General features: G+C 42.9%; 1 protein-coding gene across 1 annotated transcript in view; it reads right to left on the bottom strand.

Annotated features, from left to right (window-relative positions):
* The window catches only part of myo5b (myosin VB), a 77,313-nt gene that overhangs the window by 24,719 nt on the left and 35,731 nt on the right, over positions 1–16,863 (bottom strand). The window contains 11 exon segments of the mRNA XM_051938411.1: positions 2,310–2,453; positions 2,619–2,712; positions 3,924–4,122; positions 5,980–6,057; positions 7,588–7,664; positions 11,027–11,251; positions 12,586–12,651; positions 12,724–12,858; positions 14,290–14,409; positions 14,480–14,610; positions 14,915–15,008. Of these exon segments, the coding sequence (XP_051794371.1) occupies positions 2,310–2,453; positions 2,619–2,712; positions 3,924–4,122; positions 5,980–6,057; positions 7,588–7,664; positions 11,027–11,251; positions 12,586–12,651; positions 12,724–12,858; positions 14,290–14,409; positions 14,480–14,610; positions 14,915–15,008 (1,363 nt within the window).

A 16,863-nucleotide genomic window follows, 5' to 3' on the forward strand; every position in this document is an offset into this window, starting at 1 on the left:
CTGTGATGAAGTATTAACCTGTGATGAAGTATTTACCTGTGATGAAGTATTAACCTGTGATGTAGTATTAACCTGTGATGAAGTATTAACCTGTGATGAAGTATTTACCTGTGATGAAGTATTAACCTGTGATGAAGTATTTACCTGTGATGAAGTATTAACCTGTGATGAAGTATTTACCTGTGATGAAGTATTAACCTGTGATGAAGTATTTGCCTGTGATGAAGTATTAACCTGTGGTGAAGTATTTGCCTGTGATGAAGTATTAACCTGTGATGAAGTATTTGCCTGTGATGAAGTATTAACCTGTGATGTAGTATTTACCTGTGATGAAGTATTTGCCTGTGATGAAGTATTAACCTGTGATGTAGTATTAACCTGTGATGAAGTATTAACCTGTGATGAAGTATTTATCTGCGATGAAGTATTAACCTGTGATGTAGTATTAACCTGTGATGAAGTATTTACCTGTGGTTAAGTATTTGCCTGTGATGAAGTATTAACCTGTGATGTAGTATTAACCTGTGATGAAGTATTTACCTGTGATGTAGTAGTTAACTGTGATGCAGTAGTGATGTAGTATTAACCCGTGATGAAGTATTAACCTGTGATGTAGTATTAACCTGTGATTAACTATTTACCGGTGATGAAGTATTTACCTGTGATGAAGTATTAACCTGTGATGTAGTAGTGATGTAGCATTTACCTGTAATGTAGTAGTGATGCAGTTTTTACCTGTGATGTAGTAGTGATGTAGTATCAACCTGTGATGTAGTAGTTACCTGTGGTGTAGTACTTACCGATGATGTAGTAGTGATGAAGTGTTTACTTGTGATGAAGTATTAATCTGTGATGTAGTAGTGATGTAGTATTTAGCTGTGATGAATTATTTACCTATGATGAAGTATTTACCTGTGATGCAGTATTAACCTTTGATGAAGTATTTATCTGTGATGAAGTATTAATCTGTGATGTAGTATTAACCTGTGATGAAGTATTTACCTGTGGTTAAGTATTTACCTGTGGTTAAGTATTTGCCTGTGATGAAGTATTAACCTGTGATGTAGTATTAACCTGTGATGAAGAATTTACCTGTGATGAAGTATTAACCTGTGGTTAAGTATTTGCCTGTGATGAAGTATTAACCTGTGATGTAGTATTAACCTGTGATGAAGTATTTACCTGTGATGAAGTATTTACCTGTGGTTAAGTATTTGCCTGTGATGTAGTATTAACCTGTGATGAAATATTAACCTGTGATGAAGTATTAACCTGTGATGAAGTATTTGCCTGTGATGAAGTATTAACCTGTGATGAAGTATTTGCCTGTGATGAAGTATTAACCTGTGATGTAGTATTTACCTGTGATGAAGTATTTGCCTGTGATGAAGTATTAGCCACTGATGAAGTATTAGCCTGTGATGAAGTATTTGCCTGTGATGAAGTATTAACCTGTGGTTAAGTATTTGCCTGTGATGAAGTATTAACCTGTGATGTAGTATTTACCTGTGATGAAGTATTTACCTGTGATGAAGTATTTACCTGTGGTTAAGTATTTGCCTGTGATGAAGTATTAACCTGTGATGAAGTATTTGCCTGTGATGAAGTATTAACCTGTGATGAAGTATTAACCTGTGATGAAGTATTTACCTGTGGTTAAGTATTTGCCTGTGATGTAGTATTAACCTGTGATGAAGTATTTAACTGTGATGAAGTATTAACATGTGATGTAGTATTAACCTGTGATGAAGTATTAACCTGTGATGAAGTATTTACCTGTGATGAAGTATTTACCTGTGATGAAGTATTAACCTGTGATGAAGTATTTACCTGTGATGAAGTATTTACCTGTGGTTAAGTATTTGCCTGTGATGAAGTATTAACCTGTGATGAAGTATTTGCCTGTGATGAAGTGTTTGCCTGTGATGAAGTATTAACCTTTGATGAAGTATTTGCCTGTGATGAAGTATTAACCTGTGATGAAGTATTTGCCTGTGATGAAGTATTAACCTGTGATGAAGTATTAACCTTTGATGAAGTATTTACCTGTGATGAAGTATTTACCTGTGGTTAAGTATTTGCCTGTGATGAAGTATTTACCTGTGATGTAGTATTAACCTGTGATGAAGTATTTACCTGTGATGAAGTATTAACCTGTGATGAAGTATTTACCTGTGATGAAGTATTAACCTGTGATGAAGTATTAACCTGTGATGAAATATTTACCTGTGATGAAGTACTTACCTGTGATGAAGTATTTACCTGTGATGTAGTATTTACCTGTGATGTAGTAGTGATGCAGTATTTACCTGTGATCAGCATCTTCAGCAGCAGAGCTTCATCCTCCTGGTTGTACTCCAACATCCCTTCAAAGTCCTTCTCCTTCCTCTGAACCGTTACCTGGCGGCTCAGCTCAGGTTTGGACCTGCTGCTCTGAGCTGCAGCCTGAGCTGCTGCAACAAACACACCAGGTGTGGTCAGGTATCAGGTGTGTTCACATGTGTTCACGTGTGTTCAGGCGTGGTCAGGTGTGTTCACGTGTGTTCAGGTGTGGTCAAGTGTGGTCAAGTATCAGGTGTCTTCAGGTGTGATCAGGTGTGTTCAGGCGTGTCTGCTACCTTCCAGCTCCTGGACTTTCTTCATGTAGATCCTGAGCTGCTTCTTCAATTTCCTCTCATTCTTCTCCAGCTTCTCCACCAACTCCTTGAGGTCCTGGAAGACAAACAACAACCTGAAGAACCTGAGACATGAGCTCAGAATCATTAAATCCAGTCAGTGTAAGTCACTACGAGTCAGTGTGAGTCACTATGAGTCAGTGCGAGTCATTGTGAGTCAGTATGAGTCAGTATGAGTCATTTTGAGTCATTGTGAGTCAGTATGAGTCAGTGTGAGTCAGTGTGAGTCATTGAGTCAGTGCGAGTCACTATGAGTCAGTGCGAGTCACTATGAGTCAGTGCGAGTCACTATGAGTCAGTGCGAGTCATTATGAGTCATGATGAGACAGTGCGAGTCACTAAGAGTCAGTGAGTCACTATGAGTCAGTGCGCGTCACTATGAGTCACTATGAGTCATTATGAGTCATTGCGAGTCATTATGAGTCATTATGAGACAGTGCAAGTCACTATGAGACCGTGCAAGTCACTATATTGCATGGGGGCAGCATGGCTCAGTGGGTGGAGTGGCCGTCTTGTAACTGGAAGGTTGCCGGTTCGATCCTCGGCCCGTCGTCCCTCTCGGGGCCCCTCGGCCCCCTGAGCAAGACACCTAACCCCTAATTGCTCCTGATGGGTCGTGGTTAGCGCCTTGCATGGCAGCTTCCGCCATCAGTGTGTGAATGTGTGTGCGAATGGGTAAATGTGACATATCATGTAAAGCGCTTTGGATAAAAGCGCTATATAAATACAACCATTTACCATTTTACCATTTATGAGTCAGTGCGAGTCACTATGAGTCATTATGAGACAGTGTGAGCCACTCTGAGTCAGTGCGAGTCAGTGTGATTCAGTGTGAGTCACTATGAGTCAGTGCAAGTCACTATGAGTCATTATGAGACAGTGTGATTCATTGAGTCATTATGAGCCAGTGCGAGTCATTATGAGTCAGTGCGAGTCACTATGAGTCAGTGCGAGTCACTATGAGTCAGTGCGAATCAGTGTGATTCAGTGTGAGTCATTATGAGTCAGTGTGAGTCATTATGAGTCAGTGTGAGTCAGTGCGAGTCACTATGAGTCAGTGTGAGTCACTGAGTCAGTGCAAGTCACTTTGAGTCATTATGAGCCAGTCCGAGTCATTACGAGTCATTATGAGTCGGTGTGAGTCACTATGAGTCAGTGTGAGTCAGTGTAAGTCACGATGAGTCAGTGCAAGTTACTATGAGTGCTCTGAATCTCTCAGACTTGGTCCGAGTCGGAGCTGCTCCTCACCAGGTTGTCATTGGTGAGTCGTGTGATCTCCTGCTGGACGCTGAACTCCACCTGAGCCTCTGGAGACAGAGACATGGTGTAGTTGAGGATCTCCTGCTTCTTCTCGATGTCGTCCTTCAGCAGCTCAATCTGAGTGTGAAGAGCCTCCAGCTCATCTTTGTGCTGCCTGGACTGAGTCTGCAGCTGAGCCTCCAACAGCCTGAGGAACCGGAGAACCACAGTCACGACAGGAACCACACCACCACCCAGAAGGTACACCTGAGCCACAGAGTTAAACATCCTTTGACACAAAGATTCTCCTTCAGAGAACGATTCACTCTGCAGGTTCGAGTCTGCACTGAACAGATACAGCTGCATGTAGAAAGATCCACCCCTATGAGGCCATATCTTCAGGTCCTATGAGGCCATATCTTCAGGTCTATCAGGCTGTATCTTCAGGTCTATGAGGCTGTATCTTCAGGTCTATGAGGCTGTATCTTCAGGTCCTATGAGGCCGTATCTTCAGGTCTATGAGGCCGTATCTTCAGGTCTATGAGGCTGTATCTTCAGGTCCTATGAGGCCGTATCTTCAGGTCTATGAGGCCGTATCTTCAGGTCTATGAGGCCGTATCTTCAGCTCCTATGAGGCTGTATCTTCAGGTCCTATGAGGCCATATCTCCAGGTCTATGAGGCCGTATCTTCAGATCTATGAGGCCGTATCTTGAGGTCCTATGAGGCCGTATCTTCAGATCTATGAGGCCGTATCTTGAGGTCCTATGAGGCCGTATCTTCAGGTCCTATGAGGCTGTATCTTCAGGTCCTATGAGGCTATATCTTCAGCACCTTTAACTCCAATGAGCTGCTGTAGACGGAGGTATCGTCTCCAAAAAGCTTCTGGCAGCTCCTTGGGAATTTTACCCCATTCCTCGTGGGCAATGGTCTCCAGCTCAGCGATGTTCTCAGGTCTACGTGCTGCAGCAGCTTTCTTCAGATCCACCACAGGTTCTCCATTGGGTTTCAGTCTGGAGGTAGTGATGTCCACTCTCGAAGCTTCCAGACGTTTTTCTCTAACCAGCCTTTGTTGGTTTTGATGTGTGGTTGGGGTCGTTGTCTTGGTGAAACATCCAATTACACCCAAGTTTCAACTTTTTCATGGAATGAGTGACGTTCTTGTCCAGAACATCCTGGTACTTCCTGAATCCATGGTGCCTTCAACACGTTGGAGATTCCTGGTTCCATCAGAAGCAGAACACCCCCACAGCATCCCAGATCCACCTCCATGCTTCACAGCAGGCAGGGTGTTCTTCTCCTCGTAGGCCTCGTTCTTCCTCCCAGACATTCCTCTGATCCATAGGACCAAAGAGCTCTAGTTTGGTCTCATCATCCATAGAACCGTCTCCCAGAACTTCTGTGGCTTTCATAGGTTGGTTCTAGCAGACTGGAGACCATTGTTCTTGTGGTGTGTCTTCAGAAGCGGTGTCCGTCTCAGAGATCTGGCATGAAGTCCTTCAGCATGGAGTGTGTCCACAGAAACATCAGTTCCTCTTCCAGCCAGATCTTCCTGCAGGTTCTTGACAGTAAGCCAAGGGTTCTGGTCCATCTGTATCCAGGAATCTTGATGTTCTCACCAACAGTTTCTTTTTCCACCATGTAGTGTAGCCACAGTAGCCTCAGTGGATTTGAACTTACCAATGATGCTTACAACTGAGTCTCTGGGAACAATTTAGAGCTTGAAGATCTTCTTGGACCCATTTCCTTTCTCTGTAAACTTCAGGACATCTCTCTGGTCTGAACCATGGTGATGCTAGAGGACAAAATGTCCCCATTTTAAAGACATGAGTATTTCTCAATGTTCAGCATGTGTCCCCATTGGATTCTCCTCTAGACATCCAGGTGGATGGATTAGAGTTGGACTGCAGGTATCTGGATTCACTAGCATCTTTTATAGTGGGAAGAAACTTTTTACATGGAGCTGTATTCACGATATTTCACAGCTTCTAAACGTCAAGCTTCAGCTGATCCTGGAGCAGCATCATGAGCAGACTGAGGATCAGTTAAAGCAGAACTAACAGAGACCTGGCCACTTGTTTAAGACCCTGCAAGGCCAAACCCAGCTCTCCATCTTCATTCAGATAGACCCAGTCCTGATCCTCACTGAGGGCAGCAGCAGCAAGAGAGACAAGAAGCAGAGTAACTCAAAGGTTAGTCAGCGGAAAACACCAGCAAACAAAAGAAAGCACCAGAAACCACAAAGAAAACACCAGAAAACAAAAGAAAACACCAGAAAACACAAAGAAAACACCAGAAAACACAAAGAAAGCACCAGAAAACACAAAGAAAACACCAGAAAACACAAAGAACACACCAGAAAACACAAAGAACGCACCAGAAAACACAAAGAAAGCACCAGAAAACACAAAGAAAGCACCAGAAAACACAAAGAAAACACCAGAAACCACAAAGAAAACACCAGAAAACACAAAAGAAAGCACCAGAAAACACAAAGAAAGCACCAGAAAACACAAAGAAAGCACCAGAAAACACAAAGAAAGCACCAGAAAACACAAAGAAAACACCAGAAACCACAAAGAAAACACCAGAAAACACAAAAGAACACACCGGAAAACACAAAGAAAGCACCAGAAAACACAAAGAAAACACCAGAAAACACAAAGAAAACACCAGAAAACACAAAAGAACACACCGGAAAACACAAAGAAAGCACCAGAAAACACAAAGAAAACACCAGAAAACACAAAGAAAACACCAGAAAACACAAAAGAACACACCGGAAAACACAAAGAAAGCACCAGAAAACACAAAGAACACACCGGAAAACACAAAGAAAGCACCAGAAAACACAAAGAACACACCAGAAACCACAAAGAAAACACCAGAAACCAAAAGAGGAACTGAGCACTTCAGGAGTGAAGCTGCTAAAAGGTGATTCTATGTTTTGTTCAGTCGGAACGTTTACTGAGCTTCAGCAAGAATCCTTCTGGAAGTAACTAAAGTAACTAAGTACATATACTTGAGTATTTCTGTGTTCAACTGTTTATCTGGCATGAAGATCAGATTGTTTTAAAACCATGTTCATATTTTTTGAATTTAGTATTTTTTTTAATTCTTTTGATTTTTTTTTATTTTTTCTATTTTTTGTAATTAAAATTGTTAATATTTTAGATTTTTTTAAACATAAAAACATTTTTTATTTTATCAAAATATTGTTGCTACAATTTTGTTTTTAAAAATACTTTCAGATTTTTTATTTATCAATATTTCATTTTGATGTTTTCCTTAATGTTTATATATTATGAATATAAAGTACATATAACTCTATGCTACAGTATAATATAGCATATGATACTAAACTACATGATAGTACAAAGTGATACTGCTGTTAGAATGTGACACAACTTAGTCTGAAGTAATGGAGTAGTTTTACTCAAGTATCCGAGAGCTTCTTCCACCACTGCTGCTGGTTCTTCTTTACTTTGAGCAGTTTGAATGAATTATTGGACTCAGATGGACATTGGAGAATAAAACCTGAGCAGAATGTGATTCTCTGAACATCGTTCTCTGGTTTCTTGTTTCTAGGTGGCGCTATCAGTGCTGCTAAACGTCTACAGTGTGAATCAGTGAGAATGAAGCGGGGTAAGGAGGAACTACCGGAGCTTCTCTCACCTCTTGGCCTCTCTGAGACCTTCGTCTTGGTCCAGCAGCTCTGGGTTCAGATTTCCTGCAGCAGCGCCATCAGTTTCCTGCAGCAGGAACATGTTCATGAACACATCAAGGACATAAACAGCAAAATTTAACTCAGTCTGCTGAATCCGTCATTTTGGACCAAAGTTCAGTCATGTGGAACAAACTCTGGTGGTTTTGGAGATGTGTCCAGTCATCCTAAATATACAGCTGGTACAGAAAGTATTCAGACCCCTTGAAATCTTTCACTCTGTGTCATTGCAGCCATTTGCCAAAATCAAAAAAGTTCATTTTATTTCTCATTAATGTACACTCAGCACCCCATCTTGACAGAAAAAAAACAGAAATGTAGAAATTTTTGCAAAAGGATTCGGTTTTTTAAAAAAGAAAAACTGAAATATCACATGGTCAGAAGTATTCAGAGCCTTTACAGCAACATTCATATTTAACTCACATGCTGTCCATTTCTTCTGATCCTCCTCCAGATGGTTCTGCTTCTTTATTGGAGTCCAGCTGTGTTTAATTAAACTGATTGGACTTGATTAGGAAAGGCACACACCTGTCTATATAAGACCTTACAGCTCACAGTGCATGTCAGAGCAAATGAGAATCATGAGGTGGAAGGAACTGCCCAAGGAGCTCAGAGACAGAATTGTGGCAAGGCACAGATCTGGACAAGGTTACAAAAGAATTTCTGCAGCACTCAAGGTTCCTCAGAGCACAGTGGCCTCCATAATCCTCAAATGGAAGAAGTTTGGGACGACCACAACTCTTCCTAGACCTGGCCGTCCAGACAAACTGAGCAATGGTGGGAGAAGAGCCTTGGTGAGAGAGGTAAAGAAGAACCCAAAGATGACTGTGGCTGAGCTCCAGAGATGCAGTCGGGAGATAGGAGAAAGTTCCACAAAGTCAACTATCACTGCAGCCCTCCACCAGTCGGGGCTTTATGGCAGAGTGGCCCGACAGAAGACTCTCCTCAGTGCAAGACACATGAAAGCCTCATAGAGTTTGAAAAAACACATGAAGGACTCCCAGACTATGAGGAATAAGATTCTCTGGTCTGATGAGGCCAAGATTGAACTTTCTGGTGTTAATTTTAAGCGGTATGTGTGGAGAAAAGCAGGCACTGCTCATCACCTGCCCAATACAATCCCTACAGTGAAACATGGTGGTGGGAGCATCATGCTGTGGGGGGGGGGGGGGGGGTGTTTCAGCTGCAGGGACAGGACGACTGGTTGCCATTGAAGGAAGGATGAATGCGGCCAAGTACAGAGATATCCTGGAGGAAAACCTCTTCCAGAGTGCTCAGGACCTCAGACTGGGCCGAAGGTTCGCCTTTCAACAGGACAATGACCCTAAGCACACAGCTAAAATAACAAAGGAGTGGCTTCACAACAACACTGTGACCGTTCTTGACTGGCCCAGCCAGAGCCCTGACCTAAACCCAATTGAGCATCTCTGGAGAGACCTCAGAATGTCTGTCCACCAACGTTCACCATCCAACCTGACAGAACTGGAGACGATCTGCAAGGAAGAATGGCAGAGGATCCCCAAATCCAGGTGTGAAAAACTTGTGTCATTCCCAAGAAGACTCATGGCTGTACGAGCTGAAAAGGAGCTTCTACTCAATACTGAGCACAGGGTCTGAATACTTCTGACCATGTCATATTTCAGTTTTTATTTTTTAATACATTTGCAAAAATTTCTACATTTCAGTTTTTTTCTGTCAAGATGGGGTGCTGAGTGTACATTAATGAGAAATAAAAGGAACTTTTTTGATTTTGGCAAATGGCTGCAATGACACAGAGTGAAAAACTTCAAGGGGTCTGAATACTTTCCGTACCTACTGTACACCGCCTGTCCAAAGGAAAGTCTCCACCTGGATTTAACTAAACTAATAAATAAGATCCTTCCACTGGATAAATACTGCAGTGATGAAACAACTTCTTTAACCCTATAGCTGATTCTCATTTCTAAACAACCATGTAGGAAGACATATCCTGTGGTCATGAAAGGATGTTAATCTGTCTCAGAAGGTCAAATTATTGGCCTGCATCAAGAAGAGAAATCAACTAAGGAGATGAAACAACTAAAATCACATTAAGAACCGTCCAATGCATTATTAGAACCTGAAGGATAGTGGAGAACCATCATCTTAAGGAACAAACTCTTAGATGATGGTAAGAAACCACCAGTAGAACTCACAGCTGTTTAATAGTGAAAGGAAGAACTTTTCCACATGAAGGGAACTCAAAGGATTGGAACTAAACAGCTGTAGCTCTAAGAAAACCACTGATCAGTGAGGATGATCAGAAAAAAGGCTTCAGTTTGCTGTGGAGGATAAAGACTGGACTCTGGATCAATGGAAGAAGGTCATGTTGTCTGATGAGTCCAGATTTACCCTGTTCCAGAGGGATGGGGGCAGAAGTTTAGGTTTGGTTTTGGGCCAAACATTATGCTGGTTTATGACTTCTTTAGGACTGGTTTCAGACTGGATTCTGACTGGTTCTGAACATTTATTGGGATTGGTTTAAGACTTTGTGAGGACGGGTCTCAGACTGGCTCAGGCAGGTCTTGGACTTTTTTTTTTTTAACACCAAGAACACCAAACCTACCACCAAGCATGGAGGTGGCAGTATCATGCTCTGTGGAACTGGATCTTTCGACAAAGTAAATGGAATAATGAAGGAGGATCACCTCCACGTTCTTCAGGAGAACCTAAAACCATCAGCAGAAGGTTGATCTTGGACACAGTTGGATGTTTCAACCAGACAATGAGTTCAAACACACATCAGATGTGGTAAAGAAATGGTTCCATCAGGCTGGAATGAAGGTTCTAGACGGGTCTCTCCAAAGTCTTGACTTAGACCCATCAAGAACCTGAAGAACCAAGACAGAAAGACCTCAAATATAGTGCAACTGAATCAATTCTGGTGCAGTTCCACTAAATGTGTTGTCTTTCTGTCTCAGAATGGAGTCAGTTAAATTGATAGTGTAATGATACTGCCACCTCCATGCCTGATGGTAGGTACAGAGTCCAGAGGAAATAAACCAGCAGATGGGTCCATCAGGGTAAGAAGAGAAGGAGATGAAGTGAAGGGGGTTAGGGTTATGATCTGGAGTTGGTCAAGTTCACCAACGTTCCCAAAGAATGAGGTCAGCTGATACCTGAAGATACTGAACCTTTGGGATGTTCTGAAGGATATTTTGGTCCAATTCTCCCATCATTAACATAAGATCTTGGTAGAAAACAAATCCAACTCTGGATAGAAACAAATTCTGTGACGCTGAAATGAGTGTCACTCTCAGAGCTAAAGGCGGTCCTATGAAACATTAGAGTGACTATTTTTGGACAGACAGTGTGTTGAATCCTTCTGAACATGTCTGGTCTCATTTAGTTCGCTAACGCTAGCAGACCCACCGTCAGCTCGGCTCGCTCCTGCTGCTCGGCGGCACTCACTAACTGCGTCTTCAGCATCAGCACTTCCTCTTTGCGAGCGTCCAGCTCCTCATTGGCTGCTTTCAGCTGACTCAGCAGCAGGTTGTGGCCGTCCGGCAGCTCATTGGTTGAGCTGTCGGCCAACGTCTTCCTCAGCTCGTTCAGGTCGTTCTTCAGCTTCTTGTTCTCAGATTCCAGCTCTTGTCTCTGCAGAGAAACACGAGTTCAGCTGCTGTTTAACTGTTAAATAAAACCATCATCTTAAAGTCTAGTGTGGTCCAAAGATCTTCAGCTTACTGCCACGAGGAGGAAAGAAACCAGAAAATAGACTGTTGATGTTAAAGAATACTCAGAGTGATTAATGATTATCAGAATAACTAATGACTAATGAAATGATTGGCAGCTGATGGATCAATGGACTACTCTTTGGTCCAGATCCTGGTTTTATTGGATCAGAAGTGAGCTCACAAGGAGCCACAATAACTTCATCATGACTTCTACTGAAAATGAAGAATCTGTTTGTGCTCACGTTGTGTCTCTTTTTGTGAGCTTGTTTTTTCTTTTGTCATCATTTTGTGTCTCTCTGTTGGTTTTGCTTCTTTCTATGTGTCGTTTAGTCAGTTTTCATCTCTTTCTGGTCGTTTTGTGTTTGTTCAGATTAGTTTTGTGTCTGTTGTGTTTCTCATTTATTGTTTTGCAGCTTGTGTGCCTAAAAGGTGCTTTGTGTGCATTTGTGTTCAGATAGTGTCTCTACTGTTCTTTCACTGCATGAAGTCCGTTAATTTGGCATCAACTCCCCGTAAACGTTGACTAGACGTTGATTAAAGGTTGACTGAACATTCATTGACTAGATGTTGCATAAACATTGACTAAATATTCTGTAAGCGTTTCATAGACACGGTCTAGATGCGGCCTAAACATTACCTACATGTTGCCTGAACATTCCCTAGATGTTGCCTCGTCATTGCCCAAACATTGCTTTAACATTGCCCAGGTGTTGACTAGCTGCTGCCTAGATAATGCCCAGAAGCTGTCCAGATGTTGCCTAAAGTAGACTAGACATTGCCTAGATGTTGCTTAAACATTGTCTAGACTTGCCTAACCGTTGCCCAGATGTTGCCTAAACACTGCCTAGATGTTGCCAAGATACTGACTACATGTTGCCTCATCATTGCCCAAACATTGCTTTAACATTGCCGAGATGTTGCCTAGAGATTGCCCAGATGTTGACTAGCTGCTGCCTAGATAATGCCCAGAAGCTCTCTAGATGTGGCTTAAAAGTAGACTATACGTTGCTTAGATGTTGCCTAAACATTGCCTAGACTTGCCTAAACGTTGCCCAGATGTTGCCTAAACACTGCCTAGATGTTGCGAAGATACTGACTACATGTTGCCTAGCTGTTGCCTAGACATTTCCTAGATGTTGCCTAGCTATTGCTTAGAAGTTAACCAGACGCTGTCCAGATGTTTCCCCAGACGTTGCCCAGATGTTTCCCCAGACGTTGCCTAGATAACCAGATGTTGTGTGTCTGGGTGGGTACCTTCAGGTTGCTGTAGGTCAGATCTGCAGCCTGCTGGTCAGACATTGGACTCCTCGGTTCTGGGCCCTTAAACAGAACAAACATGGAGGTTAAACATGTCGGCATCTCGGTGGAATTAACACAGACGGGAGATGCCACCTTGTGCTTGGCGAGTTCCTCCATCTTGTCCACGGCGTTCTGCAGCCTCTTCCTCTCCTGCTCCAGCTCTCGGACTCGTTTCTGTAGCTTCATGAACAGGCTGATGTCCATGGCAGCCTTCTCCACCCCCAAGTCCTGAACAACAGCGTCAAACAACACCATCACACAACAGTCACACAACATCAAACAACACCGTTACACAACAAGTCACACAACATCACACTACAGCATCAAACAACACCATCACACAACAGTAGCACAACATCACACTACAGCATCAAACAACGCCGTTACACAACAGCGTCAAACAACACGTCACACAACAGAGTCACACAACATCACACTACAGCATCAAACAACACCGTCACACAACAGCGTCAAACAACACCATCATACAACAGTGTCAAATAACACCATCACACAACAGCGTCAAACAACACCGTCACACAACAGTGTCAAATAACACCATCACACAACAGCGTCAAACAACACCATCACACTACAGCGTCAAACAACACCGTCACACAACAGCGTCAAAACAACACCATCACACAACAGCGTCAAACAACACCATCACACAACAGTCACACAACATCTTATAGTTGGGGCTGACTGGGTGACCCACAGAGGTTCGGCTTGTGTCTTCATTGTACAGCTGACCCCCTCTTGGACGTCCCTTCGTTCTGCCTCTAGTCATGCTGCTATAGGCCTAGGCTGCTGGGGGACTTTTCTTGACGCACTGAGCCCTTCTCTATCTACCTTTACATTTAATATGTATACCGTTATTGCAGTACATTCACTCTGTTTCCCCCTGTGCTATTTCTCCGAGTGTCCCTGGTCCCAGAGCTGGATGCTTCAGATCTGCGGTCGATGTTCCACCAGCTGGTCCAGTCTCCACCATGTCCACTGTGGGATGCTGCTACTGACCTTCCACCAGCCCTCTGCTTCCAATTCCCTTTTTCCACGAGTCAACTCTGCATCGCCTTCAATATACTGTTATGCTAACTTACATACTGTTTGAATTTTACTGCTAGTTATATAAGGAGTATGTTTAATGTCAGAGCCGTACATCATAAGAGTAAACTATGAGTCAGTTTTCAATGTTAGCTTATACTTTGTCTGTGTCACATATCCTGTCATGCATGTATTCAAATGTGTGTTGTGTTTTCCTTGCTTTCTCACCCTCCCTCTTCTCCCATCCCTCCCCCTTGCCCTCTTCTGTCCTTCTCAACCCGCCCGGCCAGCAGGCAGATGGGTCCCCCTATTTGAGCCGGGTTCTGCTCGAGGTTTCTTCCCTGTTAAAAGGGTGTTTTTCCTTGCCACTGTCGCCTTTGGGCTTGCTCTGGGGGTCAGGCATATGGGTTCTGTAAAGCGTCTTGAGACGATTTGACTGTAATTGACGCTATATAAATAAAATTGAATTGAATTGAATTGAATTGAACATCACACAACAGTGTCAAACAACACCATCACACAACAGCGTCAAACAACACTGTCACACAACACCGTCACACACCACTATCAGACTTCAGGACAGTCCTGTCCCATTCTGACAGTCTGACCCACCTCCACCAGCTGGATGGAGTCCTCAGTGTCACCCAGCTCCGAGGTGTTCACAGACGGGTAGTTGGAGTCTGACTCCAGGCTGCTCTGGTTGGATGGGTTCCTGCGGTGTCCTGGGTAGAACTGCAGGACAGGAACAGAGTGGGTCAGGTTCTGGTGACCCGGTCCGACCGAGCAACAGAAGCAGACTCACCTTGGACAGAGAAACCTCCTCCTTCAGGTTGTCGTATCTCTGCTCCAGTCTGCCGAACTCTTTGAGGAGGTTCTGGTACCGCTGACGTTCTCCATCCAGCTCCTGCTGCAGAGACTCACTGCTGGGCTCCTCTGAAACCCAACCAGAACCCACAGGTCAGACCTTCTGGACCACCAAAGGCCCTCATTGAGGAGGAACATCAGCTACACCCTGCTGTCAGGTTCCTGGACTCTAATCCAATGAGAGACTCATTTTGGAGTTGTTTAGGGCAAATCTTAATCATGCTTTGTCTTAGTCATGTTTTGCTCATAAATTCAGCCTCATTTCAGACGAATTTCTTTGGACTCCTAAATCTGAAGACATCACCTGTTTGTCACCGTGACTCCGCCCCCTCTGGGCTCTAACCAGGTGTGTCATCAGGTGTCAGCGTCTCACCTTCGCTACTCTTCGACTGCTGAACAATCCGTCGGTTCATCTCCTCCTTCTCGCTCTTCAGCAGAGAGTTCTCCTTCTCCAGCTCCTCCACCCGCTGCATGACAACAAAAACATCAACAACATCAACAACAGCAGTAACAACAACAACAACAACATTAACAACAACAAAAACATCAACAACATCAACAACAGCAGTAACAACAACAACAACATTAACAACAACAAAAACATCAACAACATCAACAACAGCAGTAACAACAACAACAACATTAACAACAACAAAACATCAACAACATCAACAACAGCAGTAACAACAACAACAACATTAACAACAAAACATCAACATCAACAACAGCAGTAACAACAACAACAACATTAACAACAACAAAAACATCAACAACATCAACAACAGCAGTAACAACAACAACAACAACATTAACAACAACAAAAACATCAACAACATCAACAACAAAAACCAACAATAACGACAACAGCGACAACATTAACAACAACAACAACAACAACATTAACAACAAAAACATCAACAACATCAACAACAGCAGTAACAACAACAACAACAACATTAACAACAACAACAACAAAACATCAACAACAGCAGTAACAACAACAACATTAACAACAACAAAAACATCAACAACATCAACAACAGCAGTAACAACAACAACAACAACATCAACAACAACAAAAACAACAACATCAACAACAGCAGTAACAACAACAACAACAACATTAACAACAACAAAACAACAACATCAACAACAGCAGTAACAACAACAACAACAACATTAACAACAACGAAACATCAACAACAGCAGTAACAACAACAACATTAACAACAACAAAAACATCAACCACATCAACAACAAAACCAACAATAACGACAACAGCGACAACATTAACAAAAACATCAACAACATCATTAACAACAAAAACGTAAACATCAACAACAACAACAACACAACTGCTCAGTGAAGGTGTGTGTCCACTATATGTGATTTTCCCGCACGGCAACACACCGCATCTGAAAATCACACAGCCGGTGGGCGGTCACTAGCGGACCACAACATGGTCACATGACAGCGCTCAACCAACAGCGGGCGCTACATGGTCACATGACCGAGCTCTCAGCTTGACAGCCCGGCAGGCATGTCAGAAAATCACAGCGGCTTGGCCACAAACTTTCCCTTTTGTTTTGAAAATACTTCAGTGAAAAGTATTTCTGAAAGCATTTGAGGTGAGAAATAATCTGCAGCAGCTGAATCTGTCCTGGTTTTAGTTCACTGACATCTAGTTTAGAAGTTTGAGGACAGTTTCACGATGCGTGGAATCTCTGCATGCCGCATCCAATTTGCATAGAGTCCAGTCTACTTCACGCAAATGAGCTGCAGCCCTCTCCGGGTAAACACACTGGATCGCAGATGGAAACGCACCGCAACCGGACCAGAATGCCACATGTGGGGTGTTTCCAGCTGTGATCCGGTGTGTTTACCTGCAGCTCATTTGTATAAAGTAAAGTGGACTCCTACTTTATGGAAATTGGAAAGCTTGGTCACGTGACAACGTTGTGGTCCGCTAGTGACCGCCCACCGGCTGTGTGATTTTCAGATGTGGTGTGTTGCAGTGTGGGAAAATCACATCTAGTGGACACACACCTTCAGACTTGCTGTTATGTTGTTGATATATAATATCTAATAAATGATACAGATGTTCTACAAGAGTAGATAATCAATGATACATAACAATAGCTAATAAATGATACAGATGTTCTATAACAGTAGATCAGGGGTCGGCAACCTTTAACACTCAAAGAACCATTTCTACCAGTTTCCCACAGAAAAGAAAACACCGGGAGCTGCAAAATCCTTTTGGCATTTAAAATGAAGACAATGCTGCATATATCGCTTTTTTTTTACCTCTATGCCCTTGTT

This window comes from Acanthochromis polyacanthus, chromosome 18 (genome assembly GCF_021347895.1).
Source record: "Acanthochromis polyacanthus isolate Apoly-LR-REF ecotype Palm Island chromosome 18, KAUST_Apoly_ChrSc, whole genome shotgun sequence".
Classification (NCBI taxonomy): domain Eukaryota; kingdom Metazoa; phylum Chordata; class Actinopteri; family Pomacentridae; genus Acanthochromis; species Acanthochromis polyacanthus.